At 39.2% G+C, this 16,613-nt stretch overlaps 2 protein-coding genes across 6 annotated transcripts in view; both read right to left on the bottom strand.

The window, feature by feature from the left end:
• Positions 1 to 5,432: 5,432 nt before the first annotated feature.
• Positions 5,433 to 13,027, bottom strand: LOC130222070 (gastrula zinc finger protein XlCGF57.1-like). 5 transcript variants are annotated; one of them, XM_056454695.1, is made up of 2 exons: positions 12,255 to 13,027; positions 5,433 to 6,711 (listed from the first exon to the last, which is right to left on the bottom strand). In XM_056454695.1, the coding sequence occupies exons 1-2, from the start codon at positions 12,913 to 12,915 to the stop codon at positions 5,501 to 5,503; spliced, it is 1,872 nt and encodes a 623-aa protein (XP_056310670.1). In that variant the 5' UTR covers positions 12,916 to 13,027; the 3' UTR covers positions 5,433 to 5,500. The 5 variants fall into 5 exon arrangements, with proteins under 5 accessions (XP_056310670.1, XP_056310671.1, XP_056310667.1 ...); XM_056454696.1 differs by having other exon boundaries at positions 5,433 to 6,752; positions 12,212 to 12,997; XM_056454692.1 differs by having other exon boundaries at positions 5,433 to 6,700; positions 12,328 to 12,997.
• Positions 13,028 to 13,235: 208 nt separating this feature from the next.
• LOC130222096 (gastrula zinc finger protein XlCGF57.1-like) overlaps positions 13,236 to 16,613 on the bottom strand; it is a 31,197-nt gene continuing 27,819 nt past the window's right edge. Inside the window, exon 2 of the transcript XR_008836354.1 lies at positions 13,236 to 13,607. The gene's annotated coding sequence lies outside the window, so the exon portion shown is untranslated. The remainder of the gene's footprint in view (positions 13,608 to 16,613) is intronic.

Raw genomic sequence — 16,613 nt, 5'->3', positions numbered from 1 at the left:
CATGTTTCTTTGATTAAAAACAAATTTTCAAAGTTGTGGTATTCTTTTTGAATCACCCATATTTCCAAAAAGATGTGACATGCAGTCACAGAAAGTAACTGCTATAAAACTAAGTACCTATAAGGCCTACAACTATTTTAAAGAAAATAAATGCAGCCTCACATCTTTCAATGTTGTTTAAATAATATTACCATTCTAAAACTTTTGAATGCTAGTGTATCTCAAGAAAAAGATGAATAAAAGATGAACCGATGTTCCTGGAAAAACAATGGACAAGCCTTTAAAATAATGACAGATCTACAGTACTGTTATAAAGAACTTTTGCAATGAAATACATAAATTAAACAAGTAGCTTCTGCTTAACTTACCTTAATATCTATTATTTTATCTATTCCATTATTTACATTTAAATTTAAAACCAAGCACAATAGGCATGTAGATCAGGTTTATAAAATCCTATTCAATTTAATTTTAGTTAATGTGTTTAATGAGAAATCTAGATTAATACAGATTAATACATCACTAGTTGCATCAATTACATCATTTGCAGTGTTTTAAGCAAGTGAATGAGCTGGGATATCTTTTGGCGAGCGTTTGACTGGTATCACTGCTTGGTCAAATATTCTGAACATATTCAGTTTTTTGTACTTGCAGAACCAACTGTTGAGGTTACGTTAAGTTTCTTTACACATCCTAAATTACAAAGTTGTGAGGATGGTATATTAATGTGCACTTACCACTGAATTAGATGATAAGGTCAAAATGGTCCAGCTTCTCCAAAAACCGTAGCCCTCTTTTGTCCTTTGACCATGTCTTTGTATTTTAACTGCGGTAGTGTTCATATGTGAATGGCATTTTCAGTTAATATAATCAACCAACATGTATTTTATCTTCATTTCTCAGCTGAAATAAGGAGACAAAACACTGGTAAACAACCGTTAAAAAACTGCGTTTGTTTGTGAATCCTTGTTGTCAGGACAACGTGCGCATTGCCGCGATTGCTCTTCTGTGGGGAACGCGTGCACAAATTCACCAGTCGCGTCAGAGTGCCTTGTGGTCACAAAATTCTAAAGCAAAATCGTAAAATGTGTGAGCACGCATTCAAAGCGAGCGCCTTCGATCTCCTTCGTGGTCGAGAAAGAGTAGTATAAGTTACTGTAGCATGTAACTGCTTCATTTAAAAGGGTTTGAAAAAAACAGACTCAACTCAAGGAGTCGATTCCTGTCCTGGAGTCGATTCCGGGACTAGGTTCATTGAGAGTCGAGGAATCGACTCTCATTCTCTACAGACTGATTTAGAAATCCAGTTGTTTTGCCATTGTACTCATGTACACAATATTAAATCTCATTACATTTTTGCAGTCCATAAATCACGTTTTTTGAACCCAAGAAACAACATAAAAACATATTTAAAAATGACTAAAAACTGAATTATCTTTACAAATAAACTCTTCAAATTCTATTTAGGTTACTTGTTTCCAAAAAACATCCCTGAATAAAAGTACAGCACAAGTGCAGCACAGTATTGCCACAGCATTGGGATTTTAGATTATATATCAGCACAATGCACAAGTGTAGTAAAGTTGTACGTTAATATACTTCAAATTTTACTGTTGTTGAACTTATTGTAATTTTATTTGAATTTTATAATTCATTATTTTGCAGTTGCACATTTTACTTCAGTTATCCTCCTTTAAACTGTTGATATACTGTAGTTTTGCTTCCGTTTACTGAAGTTATTTTTGTAAGGGTTTGTTTCGGCTATATTGTTTTGTAAGTATGAAATGTAAAAGTAACACACCGCTCTCCTAGAGGTGCACCCGTGGTAACATATACAGCACGCTTTCAAAGGGAAGCTCCACAAAAATAACTACACTCCGACAAAGACTAAATATTTTTTTCTTTTGAAAGACGAGACTAGCATGAATAGAATGATTTCAACAAAGAAACTCACCTCTTAAGGAAGAATCCAGGCAATCCAATCTGTAAAAACATTAGTCCACAACTTATTCATACATTGATAAACATCCATGGAATGCACTGCTATTATCCAAACTAATCCTTGCAGTATGTTCAGTGGAGCAGCGTCTCCAGTCATAACACTAAAGAAACTGGTAAACAAAATGGCAGCCGGTCTCTTGCATTTTTGATTGACATTCCTTTGAGCCTGAAAGGAGAGGCGTCACCATCCAATCCAATAGCTCTAAAAAACTTGAAATGGTCCTGCCCTCTCTCTTATGAATGGGCTCTGTGGCAAAGACTTTGTGAATGAATTGGCCAGATATGCTTGTGATTTTAATCACGTTAAGATTCCAAACATAATGTTATTCATGGATTAAAGGGGTGGTCCACTACGATATCATATTTTAAACTTTAGTTGATGTGTAATGTAGCTGTGTGAACATAAACAGCATCTCTGAATGTAAAATGCTCAAAGTTCAACGCAAAAGGAGACCTTGGTTTTTACAGAGTTAGCTTAGCAAAACCTACAATAAACTAATTTTGGGGACTACAAAAAAATACTTCCGGGCCAGTAAGATCACAAACATACTTTTACCACGCGCACACATTGCGCAGCTAAGGGGCGTAGCCAGAGGCACTGTAATGTTACAGCAGAGAAAGCTGAAAGGCCGTTTAAACGCTGCTATTTCCACAGAGCTTCTTCTGTTTCTGTATTTGAGTTTCCAAATGACACGACACAAAGACAGAAGTGCTTACATTTCAATATTAATTATGTTCCAGAGAATTATAAAATACATAACAAGCATGATTTGACAAAACACAGCTTCCAGAATCTCTCCCAGTTCAGTGCTAGATTCAGTTAAAATCTCCTCAAAGGAGTAGCTCCAACAAGCAGAAGCTGTAGCCTGAGAGTTTTTATTTGTTAAAATGTTTCATGACATGTACAGTGTCTAGCCTTAACGGTATTGTAGCAAAGTTGTAAACAATAGGAAATGCTGTTTGGCACCGCTCCATTATCATTGTTTTAAATATTCTAATAGTTCTTTTTTAACATATTCTACACATGTTAAATCATTCAAATGATTAGGGTTAAATCGCCAAAATGTCCAGGTCAGGTACACTGTTAAATATACCCCTGCATGATCTGAGATGTCTCTTGTTCCTATTTTACAGTCTTTAATTTCATGTTGATCTGACCCAAACATAAAAAAATTATCAATTCTAGAATGAGACATGTGGGTGGAAGTATACTTTTTTTTTTAGGAGGGTATATGTCTCTCCATACATCTATTAAGCATAATTCTTTCATCATAAATCTTATTTGTCTAGTTTCTTTACTAATTTACTTATTAGAAGATGAGTCCAATTTATAATGAAGTTGTACATTCCAGTCTCCCCCACAGATCAACGTACCTGACGCCTCCTTGGCTACAATGGTAAATTTTTTTTTTTTTGAGAAATGCTTTGTCTTTTTCAGGAGGTTTATATATATTAAAGTACCTTCGATTTGGTCGATAGTTCCTTTTATTAGGTTATATCGTTCTTCTTTATCAGTAATCCTAAAAAATAAAGTTGATTTTATTTGAGATTAATGTCATAACTTCTCGTTTACGACCATTATTATATGAGGAAAAGAAAACCTTAAATCCCATTTTTTCTACTTTCTTTTGTTCTGTTTGCAGAAAGATGCGTCTCTTGCCAGAAGATTATCTGTTGCTTTTCTCTTTTCATTTTAGCCACGAGTTTGCTTCTTTTAATCGGATTTAGTAACCCATTAATATTCAAAGTAATTACTCTATATTCCTGTTTTTGCATATGCTATAATCAGATGTTATTGCGAAGATCACGGTGACCGGAACGTGAAAAACACAAACATGAATATCTTGAGCCACATAATAAAACATTACGAAAAAGGTCTCCAAACCTTGAAGTGTTAAAATAACTTCTTAATGTGAGGGGAAAGCCATCCTTCTCTAAAGGGCACCTTCCTTGCTGTGCCTATTGCACAAAAATGTTAACGAATATATTCAGAGCCCATTTCTGGCATTATTATATTCTTGTATTTCTGGCTAGGTTTTCAAGTTAAATATTTCTACTTTCTGATTATAGCAAGGGATTTTAGTTGAATAAATTAGAATACCTTCATGTCTTCCTACCAGTATGTTACTCAATGACTCGAGTCTTGGTGTGCTTTAATTGTTCATCTTGTGTTGTTGGTCAGTTCGGTTAAATACCATTCTTCCTTCAAACGGTTTAAATGTCCATCATTGGTGAATTACGTCAAGAATTTTAACCAGTCTCTCAGCGTTCTTTGTTAGGATCTGTCAGGTTTTACTCTTCTTTCAAATGGAGCTAGTGTTGTCCCTTTGAAATTCACATAGTTTTTCCCAGATCTTCACTTGATGTTTTTCCTTACTTTTCTTCCATGTCACTCCTTTTGCCAAGGTCTTTGTTTCACTTTCCCAGAGATCCCTACAATAGTTTCTTCTTCGCTATTTATCAGTCCTTTTTCTTTCAGATCTCTTGATGCTTCCGTCATCGAATTGTAAATGACCAGCCCGTTTTCCAGAAAGATTCTACGTTTCGCTGGCGGTGGTGTTTGGAACTTAATCACCTTTTCTTTCAGAATTTTTCTTAAAGGAGCAAAAGCCTGTCTTTTCTGTTGGATCTCAGGTGGGTAGTCTTGGTTAAAAAAAATCCTTTTTTCATTCTAGTGTATTACTATCTTTCTCCATGCGGAGGACCAATTTCTTCATTTTGTATTCCAGGAAGAATACCACCACTGATCTAGGGTGGCGTCAGCGGGTGGTTTTGGTCCGAGTGCCCGGTAACACCTTTGGCTTTTAAAGGTCCAATTAGTCGAGTGACAGCTCCATTTTGATAATCTTTCCACCAAGTCTTGGATATTATTCCCCTCGGTTCCTTACGGGATTCCAAATCTCCGAATATTATTTCTATGTCATTCTAGATCTAACAGTTTCTCTTGCAAATTTTCTTGAATTTGGATGGTTTGATCGAGCATTTCTTTCATCTCGTTCTCCTCCAATTCTCCAACTCGCTTCTCCAATTCTCCAACTCGCTTCTCCAATTCTTTGACCTGCCGTTGCATTTAGGTCCGTGATAAGGCCATCCAGTTTTTGATTGACTTCTTGTTTAAAGTTCCTTAGTTCCATTTTCACATGTTTTGCGAGAGAATCTTGGAAGGCGGTTAAATCGCATTTAATATCCATCTAGAAAGCTTTGATGTCCGTATGTATTGCTGCAATGCTAGCTGACAAGCTATCAGCTATCCCGTCCTTCTCTGATTTTTCATCTGTTGATTTCTCATTTTTTTCAGGTTTCAATGGTTGTTTTTGCCCCCCTCCATGTTATTTAAATATGGTTTAGGTTATCATATATGATGTAAAAAGGAGGATGGTGTATGGGAGCGCTGTTTCTATGCTGCTACATGTGTCGACGTCATACCGGAAACCATCCTATTTGTTTCTTAAGCTGCCCCAAATGAGTGAAACTCTATACACACTGATCATGTCTAGGGTTACTCTCCAGTGTGAATCCTCTTGTGTCGTTTCAATTCTGCAGCTGTAATAAAAGTCTTCTCACACTCCAAGCACATGTACTCTCTCATACCAGTGTGGATCTTTGTGTGTTTATTAAGGTATGATGATTGGCTGAAACTCTTCCCACACTGAGTGCAGGTGAATGGTTTTTCTCTGGTGTGGATCATCATGTGTCTATAAAGCGTTGATGATAAGCTGAAACTCTTCCCACACTGGTTGCATGTGAATGGTTTCTCTCCAGTGTGGATCATCATGTGTTTATTAAGGGATGATAATTGGCTGAAACTCTTCCCACACTGGTTGCATGTGAATGGTTTCTCTCCAGTGTGGATCATCATGTGTTGATTAAGGTGTGATGAGTGGATGAAACTCTTCCCACAATGAGTGCATGTGAATGGTTTCTCTCCAGTGTGGATCATCATGTGTTGATTAAGGTGTGATGATTTTCTGAAACTCTTCCCACACTGAGGGCATGTGAATGGTTTCTCTCCAGTGTGGATCATCATGTGTTGATTAAGGTGTGATGATTTTCTGAAACTCTTCCCACACTGAGGGCATGTGAATGGTTTCTCTCCGGTGTGAATCATCATGTGTTGATTAAGGGATGATGGTTGGCTGAAACTCTTCCCACACTGGTTGCATGTGAAAGGTTTCTCTCCAGTGTGGATCCTCATGTGTTTATTAAGGGATGATAATTGGCTGAAACTCTTCCCACACTGGTTGCATGTGAATGGTTTCTCTCCGGTGTGGATCATCATGTGGTGATTAAGGTGTGATGAGTGGATGAAACTCTTCCCACAATGAGTGCATTTGAATGGTTTCTCTCCAGTGTGGATCATCATGTGTTGATTAAGGTGTGATGATTTGCTGAAACTCTTCCCACACTGAGGGCATGTGAATGGTTTCTCTCCGGTGTGGATCATCTTGTGTTGATTAAGGTGTGATGATTTGCTGAAACTCTTCCCACACTGAGTACATGTGAATGGTTTCTCTCCAGTGTGGATCTTCATGTGTTGATTAAGGGATGATGATCGGCTGAAACTCTTCCCACACTGAGTACATGTGAATGGTTTCTCTCCAGTGTGGATCTTCATGTGTTGATTAAGGGATGATGATTGGCTGAAACTCTTCCCACACTGAGTGCATGTGAATGGTTTCTCTCCAGTGTGGATCATCATGTGAATCTTAAGTTTGCTTTTGCTTGCCAAACTCTTTCCACACTGAGTGCAGGTAAAACAACTCTTGTCTCTCACTTTTAAAATATCATCAGTCTCTAAATGAGTTTTGTCCTCAATTTTGACATCGTGTTCCTCCTCTTTACTCTCCTCATAGTCTTTAATTAGGTCTGAAATAAATAAAAAGTTCAGTTTTTAGTAAATCATTAAAACTCTCATCAAAAGCTGAAGTGAAAAGGCACTAAAAACATTGGCTACACAAACCTTAATTTTGATGCACATTAAATGTAAAAACATAGCAGATCATATTTAGATTGATCTTGTCATATCAACCTCCTGGGGTCCATTACACACATACACATTTAAGCAGATTCTTATATGAATGATCCCAGATCAATTTTGGTCATATTGATGAGACATACATTTGAAAGCTGTAAATGGCCAGTTTTTCTATTTGTATATATTCGTAATCACAACAAAACAACATGTTTTTGTAAAACATGTAAAGCAGATAAGAAATGCTTTCTCCTTCTATGCCTGATACAGACATATCTGCATAAAGCCTTAAATCTGCACCTTTAAATTACAAATGTTCTAAGGGTTAGTAATCTGCATGTAACGAATGCAGTGCAGAATTCTAATACTTTACGATATCAGATCATCAAACAAATGTAAATATTAGTCAAATATAACACAAACACATTGTGCAGTTTTTAAATGAAGGTTTTTATTCTTAAAAGACAAAATACTGAACTGCATAGCCTTGTGTGAAAATGTTTTTCCCCCATTAAAACAACTTTAATTTATCACACCGACTTCAAGTTCTCTAGCCACACCCAGACCTGATTACTACCACATGTTTGCAATCAAGAAATCACCTAAATAGGACCTATCTGACATTGTGAAGTTGACCAAAAGAGCCTCAAAAGCTAAACATCATGCCAAAATCTAAAGACATTTAAACACACCAGAGAAAGAAAATACTTGTGTCATGAGTAAAAAAAAAAAGAAAAAAAGAGTGAACTCACATGCAGAAAAACAACAAGACTTTGAGGAGTGAGTCCCGGAAAAAGTCATAGTCAAAGTAAACACCCAGTCGGGTGAGCGCTAAGTAAGTGCCGTGGGAAAAAAACAACAACCAGACACTCGCTCACTAGCAGTCCTGGACACAAATACAGGGTGAGTAACAAAATAATATGCACACAAACGATGGATAACATACTGACAAACGAAGAGAAATGAAGTGGTATAAACAGGTAAAAGGAAAATGAGAGCTCCTGTGACTGCAAATAAAAGCAGATGACAAGAGATAATCTGTAACCCAGAACAGGAGGAGTGAGCAAAAGCGTGAGGTATGGTGGCAGTACCCCCTCTCTCAAGAACGGCCCCTGGCATTCCCTTAAAATGCACTATGGACCTGATGAAACTGATCAATGAGAGAGGTCCGGAATATTCAAAGCTGGAATCCAACATCTCTCCTCTGGACTTCTTTTCTGTCTACCCGATACTGATAATCTCTCTTCCTTACATCCAGGAGCCAGTGCACTCACTGCGTATGTGAGTGCATCCTCAACCAGTCTGGGGGGGGCTGAGGAGCAGAGGTTAAGGGCTGCAGGGGGGAGAGAAGAATGGGTTTGATCCTAGACACCTGGAAAATATATGGATGAATATTTTAAAACTTAGAGCTTAATTTGAGTTAAACTAACACTGGACTGAGCACCTTGATAATGGGAAATGGACCAATGAATTTAGGTCCAAATTTATGTGAGGGAAGTCTGAGAGGAATGTCTTTAGAAGACAACCAGACTTTCTGACCACACATGTATAGAGGGGGCAGACGCTTGTCTCCATGTCTGGAGGCATCTCTGAATAAACGAATGCATGAGGGAACAATGGTATCTGGTTCTTGTGAAGAGAATACGCTTATTTCACACGGCCACCATTGTAAAGAACGAAAGCTAGGCTGCAGTGGGAAAAACATGGAAGTATAGGATCAGCTCTGTAAATATTGCAACTACATGCTGTGGACTACAAACCTCCAGCTATTGCCGCGATTTCAAAATGCAGATTGTGTAAACATCACTTTAATATCATTCAGTTCAGTTTAATTTAAACAATTAAAAGCATATTAGGCATCAAACAAAATTACAATCTCTTTAAAAGTAATACGCTTAAGTGTCCTCCTAGGATTCATTTCATGGCACCAGGTAAACACTGTGGGGACAATTCCTTGCTTCAGCCTATGTAACCGGTTGAGCGATAAAATAATGCAGTCCTCTGTAGCACACCCTTGTGTTGTCTGTAATAGTGTTATCCCGGTACAGAAGTTTTAAAAACGTCCATTTCCCACAAATATTCAAGTGCCGCTTGAGGGTGTTCTTAAACAGCACTGATTTGCCATTGTGTTCACTGGTGCCCACCAGAAAGGACTGCAATTAAGATACAGCCAGGTACACAATGTTCCTGTGTGACTCCAGGCAATACTTACCTCAATACCAGGTTTTTTTCCCAATCTAGCCTCTATTTTACTTTTAAAATGGTGGCCTTGTGAAATCAGTCTACAGAGGGGGCTTGTAGCCTAAGTAGCACTGAAAGGGAGGCAAGCCCATAGACAAGATGGGAAGGGAGTTATATGCATATTCAACCATGGTTAATCTGGAACTCCAAGATGACAGTTCCCTGCATGCGACGCAATGCAGGACCCTCTCCAGCCGCAGATTAGCTTGCTAGGCCTGTCCATTGGTCTGTGGGTGGTGCTCATGAGAAAGGCTACCAGTCGCCCCAGCTGTCAGCAGAATTCTGCCCAAAACCTGGACACAAATTGGAGACCCCTGTCTAAAACCATGTCAACTAGGAGGCTGTGAATACGGAACACGTGGTCCAAGACAATGGCTGCTGTCTCCCTCGATGAAGGTAATTTGGGGAAGGGAATAAAGTGAGCTGCCTTTAAGAATCTGCCCACCACAGTGAGGACTACAGTGTTGCCACTGGATAGGGGTAGCCCAGTGACAAGCCAACACAAACTGACCAGTGTTCCACACCATTGAGAGCCACCAGAACCATTATCTGCATTTCCACAATCGCGCCTAAAGCAAGCAAGCTAGGTCCAGTTGCATTTCCACTGTCACTTCCAGGGCCTGATCAGGCCAAAGCTGGGATTCCACGGGGCGAAATATAGGCTATAGCCTATTTTATTACTTGCTCTTATGTCCTGAAACACCGAACACTTTCCTTTACTTGTTTTTTAAATGAATTGCTCTTACATGTCATATTTTCTGATTTTCGCTGGTTGTCAACTTATTTTGCACAAGCACCAGAATTGAGAACCACTGCTCTGAGGTACTCAAAATAACAAACTATCATGCTCAAAATGAATTGCCTTCCTAAAGTTACTTCTCTACTTCAGTATATCCTTGTAAATATTTCTTTACAATATTTAAAACGGTTTAATAATTTAATCAATTAATTAATATATCTGGAACAATAACATCTTCAGTGTGAGACATCGCACGCACTGGTCTACCCCTCCTGAGAGAGCTCCATCTTCATTTATGGTTGAACAAGCCATCCTACTTTCCCTTCCACCAATACAATGTCTATCCATCCATCTATTTGTTCATTTTATTTTGTAAATGTGTTATTTTTCAGAATGATCTCAAAAATATATTTTTTACTGACAGAATTTTAGGTGCAGGCTAGGACTGTCTCTGCCATTTGCAGATAACGTCCTTTTAGCTTTATAGGACATGGACCTTCAGCATGCAGAGGGACAATTTGACATGGCAAGGAAAGAAACAGCACCAGTAAGTCAGAAACCATGGTGCTTGACTGGAAAAAGGTGGCCATCTCCAGTTTGGAGGAGAGTCCTTACCCCAAATGGAGTTCTGCGTTTTTTTTTTTTTTTTTTCATGAGAAATGGAATGTGAAATTTAAAGATGGATCAGTGCAACGGCAGCAGTAATGCAGTTGATGTGATTGTCTGTTGTGGTGAAGGAGCTGAGAAGAAAGGCAATGTTCTCAATTTACCACTCAATCTAGGTTCCTACTCACACCTATGGTCATGAATGAAAGGACAAGGTCTCGGATACATCCAGACACATTTTACAAAGTGTTATGGCCCGCTTGTTTGAGTCGCAACATAAAATAGAGATGAGCCAACAAAATAGCCTGAATGCAAATTATTTATTATAAAAATGTAACTCAATAGAACAATCAATCAAAGCAACCAACAAATGTCTAAAACCATAAGGGTAGAGTCAATAAGATGGCAGGTCTTGACATGAGAACTCCCGAGTAGCCACAGCGTCCTGCGGTAGCTAGCACAACAACTTTTATATACCCATTGATGAGTAATGCAGGCATCCAATCAGGATTTACCCCATACTCCAATCTGGAGTCTTGGGATCATCACAGTGTATTAATATTGTAAAACTTAATACCTGTCGCTCTGCCTAAATCATAAAATATTCATCAGGTTTGTATTCTACTCAAACAAGTAAATGTAGTAAACTAGAAAGAATCTTGAACCTAAAAGAAACTTTACTGATAAAAGATGACAATTGGACAATTGAATGGGCTTTCTAAACTTGAGGCCCTGGTATATTGCAAATTAACCATCCTGGAGCTCAACCTTCTTTGATGTGTGGTGTCTTCCCAGTGATTTGTTTCTCATTCAGGGAGTCAGACAGAGAACATTATCCAAAACAACACTAGCTACATGAAGCATCCGCACCTGTAAAATAACTTGCAAAGAGATTTCAAGCCACAGAGGTGCTGTTTGCCAGATGTTTATGAAACTGTTCTACACTCAGCCACCATCATAGTGTTTACAGTAAATGCGAGGAGTGCAACACATTTACAACCCCACCTACTGCAGTGTAGGAGTGTTGGAAAACAGTATACCGTCACTCAGCCTTTTCAAACAATATTCAGACATGAAACATTCTTTGCACATGAGAAAATGTTTTGCTGCATTCATGTCATGTGTGCAACTTTTTGTCCATGTGTTTCTTAAGTTGCACCGTATGACCGAAACTCTGTAGTCACTGATCAGATCTGTACGGTTTCTCCAGTGTGAATCCTCTTTTGTGTTTTCAGATACGTTAACCGTTTAAACCTCGTCACAGTGTGAACACTTGTATGGTCTCTCCAGTGTGAATCGTCTGGTGCCGTTTCAATTTTGGAGCTGTAAGAAAAGTCTTCTCACACTCAAGCACATATACACTTTCACACCAGTGTGGGTCTTCATGTGTTTATTAAGGTCTGATGAGTTGGTGAAACTCATCCCACACCAAAGCTGCGGTCACACTAGGGTTTCTGTCCAGAGAGGTCATGTTTTGATTTTCCATTGGTGATGCAATTTCCAAGGTAAGAGTTCACCAAGCTTAAACTTTGCAAGGCAGTGAACTGCGAAACTTGGCGCACAAACTTGTGTTTCCGGTCTGACGCATTCGCGTGTGTATGAATGGAAGTCTATGGAGAGAAAAGTCTAGTGTGACCACGGCTTAAGTGCATGTGAATGGTTTCTCTCCAGTGTGGATCCTCATGTGTTTATTATGGTGTGATGAGCAGTTAAAACTCTTCCCACATTGAGTGCATGTGAATGGTTTCTTTCCAGTGTGGATCATCATGTGTTGATTAAGGGATGATGATTTTCTGAAACTCGTCCCACACTGAGTGCATGTGAATGGTTTCTCTCCAGTGTGGATCATCATGTGTTGATTAAGGTGTGATGATTGGCTGAAACTCTTCCCACATTGAGTGCATGTGAAAGGTTTTTCTCCAGTGTGGATCATCATGTGTTGATTAAGGTGTGATGAGCAGTTAAAACTCTTCCCACACCGAGTGCATGTGAATGGTTTCTCTCCAGTGTGGATCATCATGTGTCGATTAAGGTGTGATGAGCAGTTAAAACTCTTCCCACACCGAGTGCATGTGAATGGTTTCTCTCCAGTGTGGCTCATCATGTGTAGATTAAGGTGTGATAATTGGCTGAAACTCTTCCCACACTGAGTGCATGTGAATGGTTTCTCTCCAGTGTGGATCCTCGTGTGTTGATTAAGGTGTGATGAGCTGTTAAAACTCTTCCCACACTGAGTGCAAGTGAATGGTTTCTCTCCAGTGTGGATCCTCATGTGTTGATTAAGGGATGATGATTGGCTGAAACTCTTCCCACACTGAGTGCATGTGAATTGTTTCTCTCCTGTGTGGATCATCATGTGAATCTTAAGTTTGCTTTTGCTTGCCAAACTCTTTCCACACTGAGTGCAGGTGAAACGATTCTTGTCTCTCCTTTTTAAAATACCATCAGTCTGTAAATGAGTTTTTTCATCAATTTGACATGATGTTCCTCCTCTTTACTCCCCTCATTCACTTCAATTGGGTCTGAAATAAATAAATAAAACATAAGTTTTAATCTTAAAAACTCTCATCAAAAGCTGAAAAGTGAAAAGACACTGGAAACGTTGGCTACACACACAGTAATTTTGATGCAAATTAAACATAAAATAAATCAGATCATATTTTGTTCGGTCCATTAACGTGTACACATTTAAGCAGATTCAATTCAATTCATTTTTATTTATCTAGTGCTTTTAGAAATGTAAATTGTAACATACATATAGTAAATTGAAACTGTCAGTCCAATTTTCAGCGTGTTACGCCCTTGAGACGAAACAAGGAAAAAGGAGGGGGAAGCCAAAAGTCACATTTCAAAAGTTTATTTTAAGCCCACTGTGACCAAAAATTTGGCAAAACGCCTCGCCAACTCGCACGCCGCTGGTCTCAGTCCAACCCTTAGCATCAGGAAAAAGTCTGTCCCAAACAGTAGCAGGAAGCTGATAAAAGAGCGCACACTTAGACTCAGCTGTTCCCCATCCACCTGATTATGCCCAGCAATGTTGCAGCGCATCTGTAGCAAAACAGACACACAGACAGACAAATGACATCACAGCAGGTGTCACACACTTCCCCATAAACAGGAAACAACGTTTCCATTATACAATAAACAATTAAATACATACATTTTAAAAAGTGAATACAAACCCATATTTACAAGGGGGTCCTAGACAGGGCGTCGGCCACTATAATCTCAGAGCCTTCTAAGTGCCTAATATCCAAATGGAAAGGTTGGAGAAAAAAGCACCAACGCATAAGCCGTTGGTTAGGATTTTTAGGCAAGTGCAAAAAGGTAAAAGGATTATGTCCGCTACAAATTGTTAAAGGTGAACCATCTCCTCCCACATACACCTCAGTGTTAAAGAGCCCAGATTAATGCGAGTGCTTCTTTTTCCAATAATACCGTTGATAACTATTTTCGTGAGAAAAAACAAACAGGACACTCGATGCCCACATCATCCTCTTGAACTAACACTGCACCCGCTCCCTCTTTACTGGCATCCACCATAATCTTAAATGGTTAAGCTTAAATGGTCCCAGAAAGCACATCAATTCTTTTTTAGTGACAGGCAACGGATATTCATCTGATCTTGGCCTGCAAGAAGCGATCAAGAAGGCGGTGCAAACGACAAAGATGCTCTGGCCAGCTGTCACTTACCACAATCGTATAATTCAAATAAACGGTAACCCCTTCAAGTCCCGCAACTATTTTATTCATTAATCTCTGAAATGTTGCGGGCGCGTTCCGCAGGCCGAAGCTCATCACCCGGTAAGAGAATAGCCCATCAGGTGTTATAAATGATGACAATTCCCGCAAACACTCAGTTAACAAGACCTGCCAATAGGCCTTAAGTAAATCCAATTAATCACGAGTTTTGCAGCACCGATCTGATCAATACAATCCTCCATCCTCAGTAGAGAAAAGGAGTCTGGTTTTGTAACTGAATTAAATTTTCTATAGTCCGTACAAAAACGGAAACTATCGTCAGACTTCCTAACTAAAAGACAAGGAGATGACCAGCAAGAGTAAGAGGTTTCAGCCAGTTGATTGTCAAACAAATACTGGAATTCTGTTCTCAATACATCATGTTCATTCAACGGAACACGATAAAAGCGCTGGTGAAAAGGCATGGCTTCTCCCACAACTATAGCATGAATCAAAACACTTGTCTGTGTTGGTACATCAGAGAATATTATATACACACACACACATACATAAAACTGGTGCGACAGACGTTTAAATGTCTTGGTTTCCTGAGCCCTGACTGTCTCCAAAGTAATGCAAATTGTCAGTTTCACAGCACGACTGTCTATTGTTTTCTCTTTTCGGTCAACTGGTCAGACGGGACTGGTCACCAGAACATAATTTTCCACACTGTTTTCTGCCTTTACCCTGCCGACAACAACACTTCATTTGCATGCTTTGTTTTAGAATGTATAAAAACCTAGTGCTTGCTGTACAGTTGAGAGTTTTCTTTTGATGACGCCACAGCCATGCTGAGTTCTTATTATTAAAGGATTCTGCTTTGAAGAAAACCGAAAATTCTCCTTGGTTTTTTGGCTCTTCTTAGAATTTCACAACAGTTTGGTGCCGTGAGCTAGACTAGAGAAATTTACAACAAAACTCAGATAACAAATGAATTAATTCTTGTTGTTGAGTAGCATCTAGATGTTTAAAATCAAATAACACCTTTTTAAAATTCTCAGAATTCCTCAACCTACCCTGCAACACGCAATCATCGGGTGTTTTAAATTCATCCGCCTGCATGTCAGTCACATGATGCGCATAGTGCTCAGGAAAACTATCAAGCAATGCTACAGGATTTATCTGCATTGGTGTGACACGTCTCGATTAAAATATGGCTTTAAAATATTAACGTGACAAGCTTGTGATTTCTTTTTTCGGTCTGGTGTTAAAATAGTGTAGTTATCATTATTGCCAATGTGCGTCACCTTATATGGCCCAGCGTACTAGGCTTGAAAGGGCGATCTCAACACCGGGAGGAGCGCAACAATCTGGTTACCCACGCTAAACTGTCTGTGTTCAGTGCGACGGTCAAACAGGTGCTTTAGCTAGTTCCCATGCCAACGAAAACCGTCGACGAAAACCCAAAATGTGATCAGACAATTTCTCAGGCGGATCTAAATCAGTCCACTGATCGTGCAAAACAGCCAGCGCCCCGAACTTTATGTGCAAAAACAAGTTTATTTGGGCTATGGCCAATACTTTGTTGAGTTACTTCCCTGGCTGACAGCATTAGCCACAGGAGGCCCTCCTCCCAAACTCTGTCCATCTCAACAGAATAAGCAAGGATTTTAAGGTGGAATGAAAGCACTTTAGCTCACCTTGGCTTTGCGCATGATATGCAGTGGACAAATTGTATTTAATCCCCAGATGACAAAGAACTTGGGCCAACAAGTTTGAAGTAAAATTACTTCCCTGATCAGACGGAATAGTTTTAGGTAAGCCAAAAATTTAAATAATCTGAGTGAGAGCTTTTACAATAGACTTGGGTGTTAATAGAACACAAAGGAAACGCAGTCGGATAGCGCGTGACCTGGCACATTACTGTAAGCAGGTATTCACTCCCTGCTTTTGAGAGAGGGAGTGGCCCAACACAGTCAATGATAAGATACTCGAAGGTTGGCATACCGCAAAAATGGGCTGCAGAGGTGCCGGTTTTAACGACTGATTAGGCTTAACAGTCAGCTGGCATGTATGACAGGTTTTAACATAACTGGCGACATCTTTTTTGTTATGAGACCAGTAAAAATAACTAAGAATTCTATCGTACGTCTTTTTTATGCCAGCATGACCGGCAAGACCATCATGCGCAGTTTTTAAAACTACTGTCTGCCATTTAATGGGCACCACCACCTGGACAAAAGGATCACCCACACAAAAACCAGCATGGGGAGACCATTTTCTCAATAAAACCCCATCTCTGATGAAATAATCCTGTGCCTGGTTTCGAATTTCAATATAATCAACTACCTGCTCATACTAAGCTTTTAAGTT

This window comes from Danio aesculapii, chromosome 4 (genome assembly GCF_903798145.1).
Source record: "Danio aesculapii chromosome 4, fDanAes4.1, whole genome shotgun sequence".
NCBI lineage: Eukaryota > Metazoa > Chordata > Actinopteri > Cypriniformes > Danionidae > Danio > Danio aesculapii.
The sequence above is the reverse complement of the archived record's forward strand: the minus strand, read 5'-3'. Positions and strand labels throughout refer to the sequence as shown.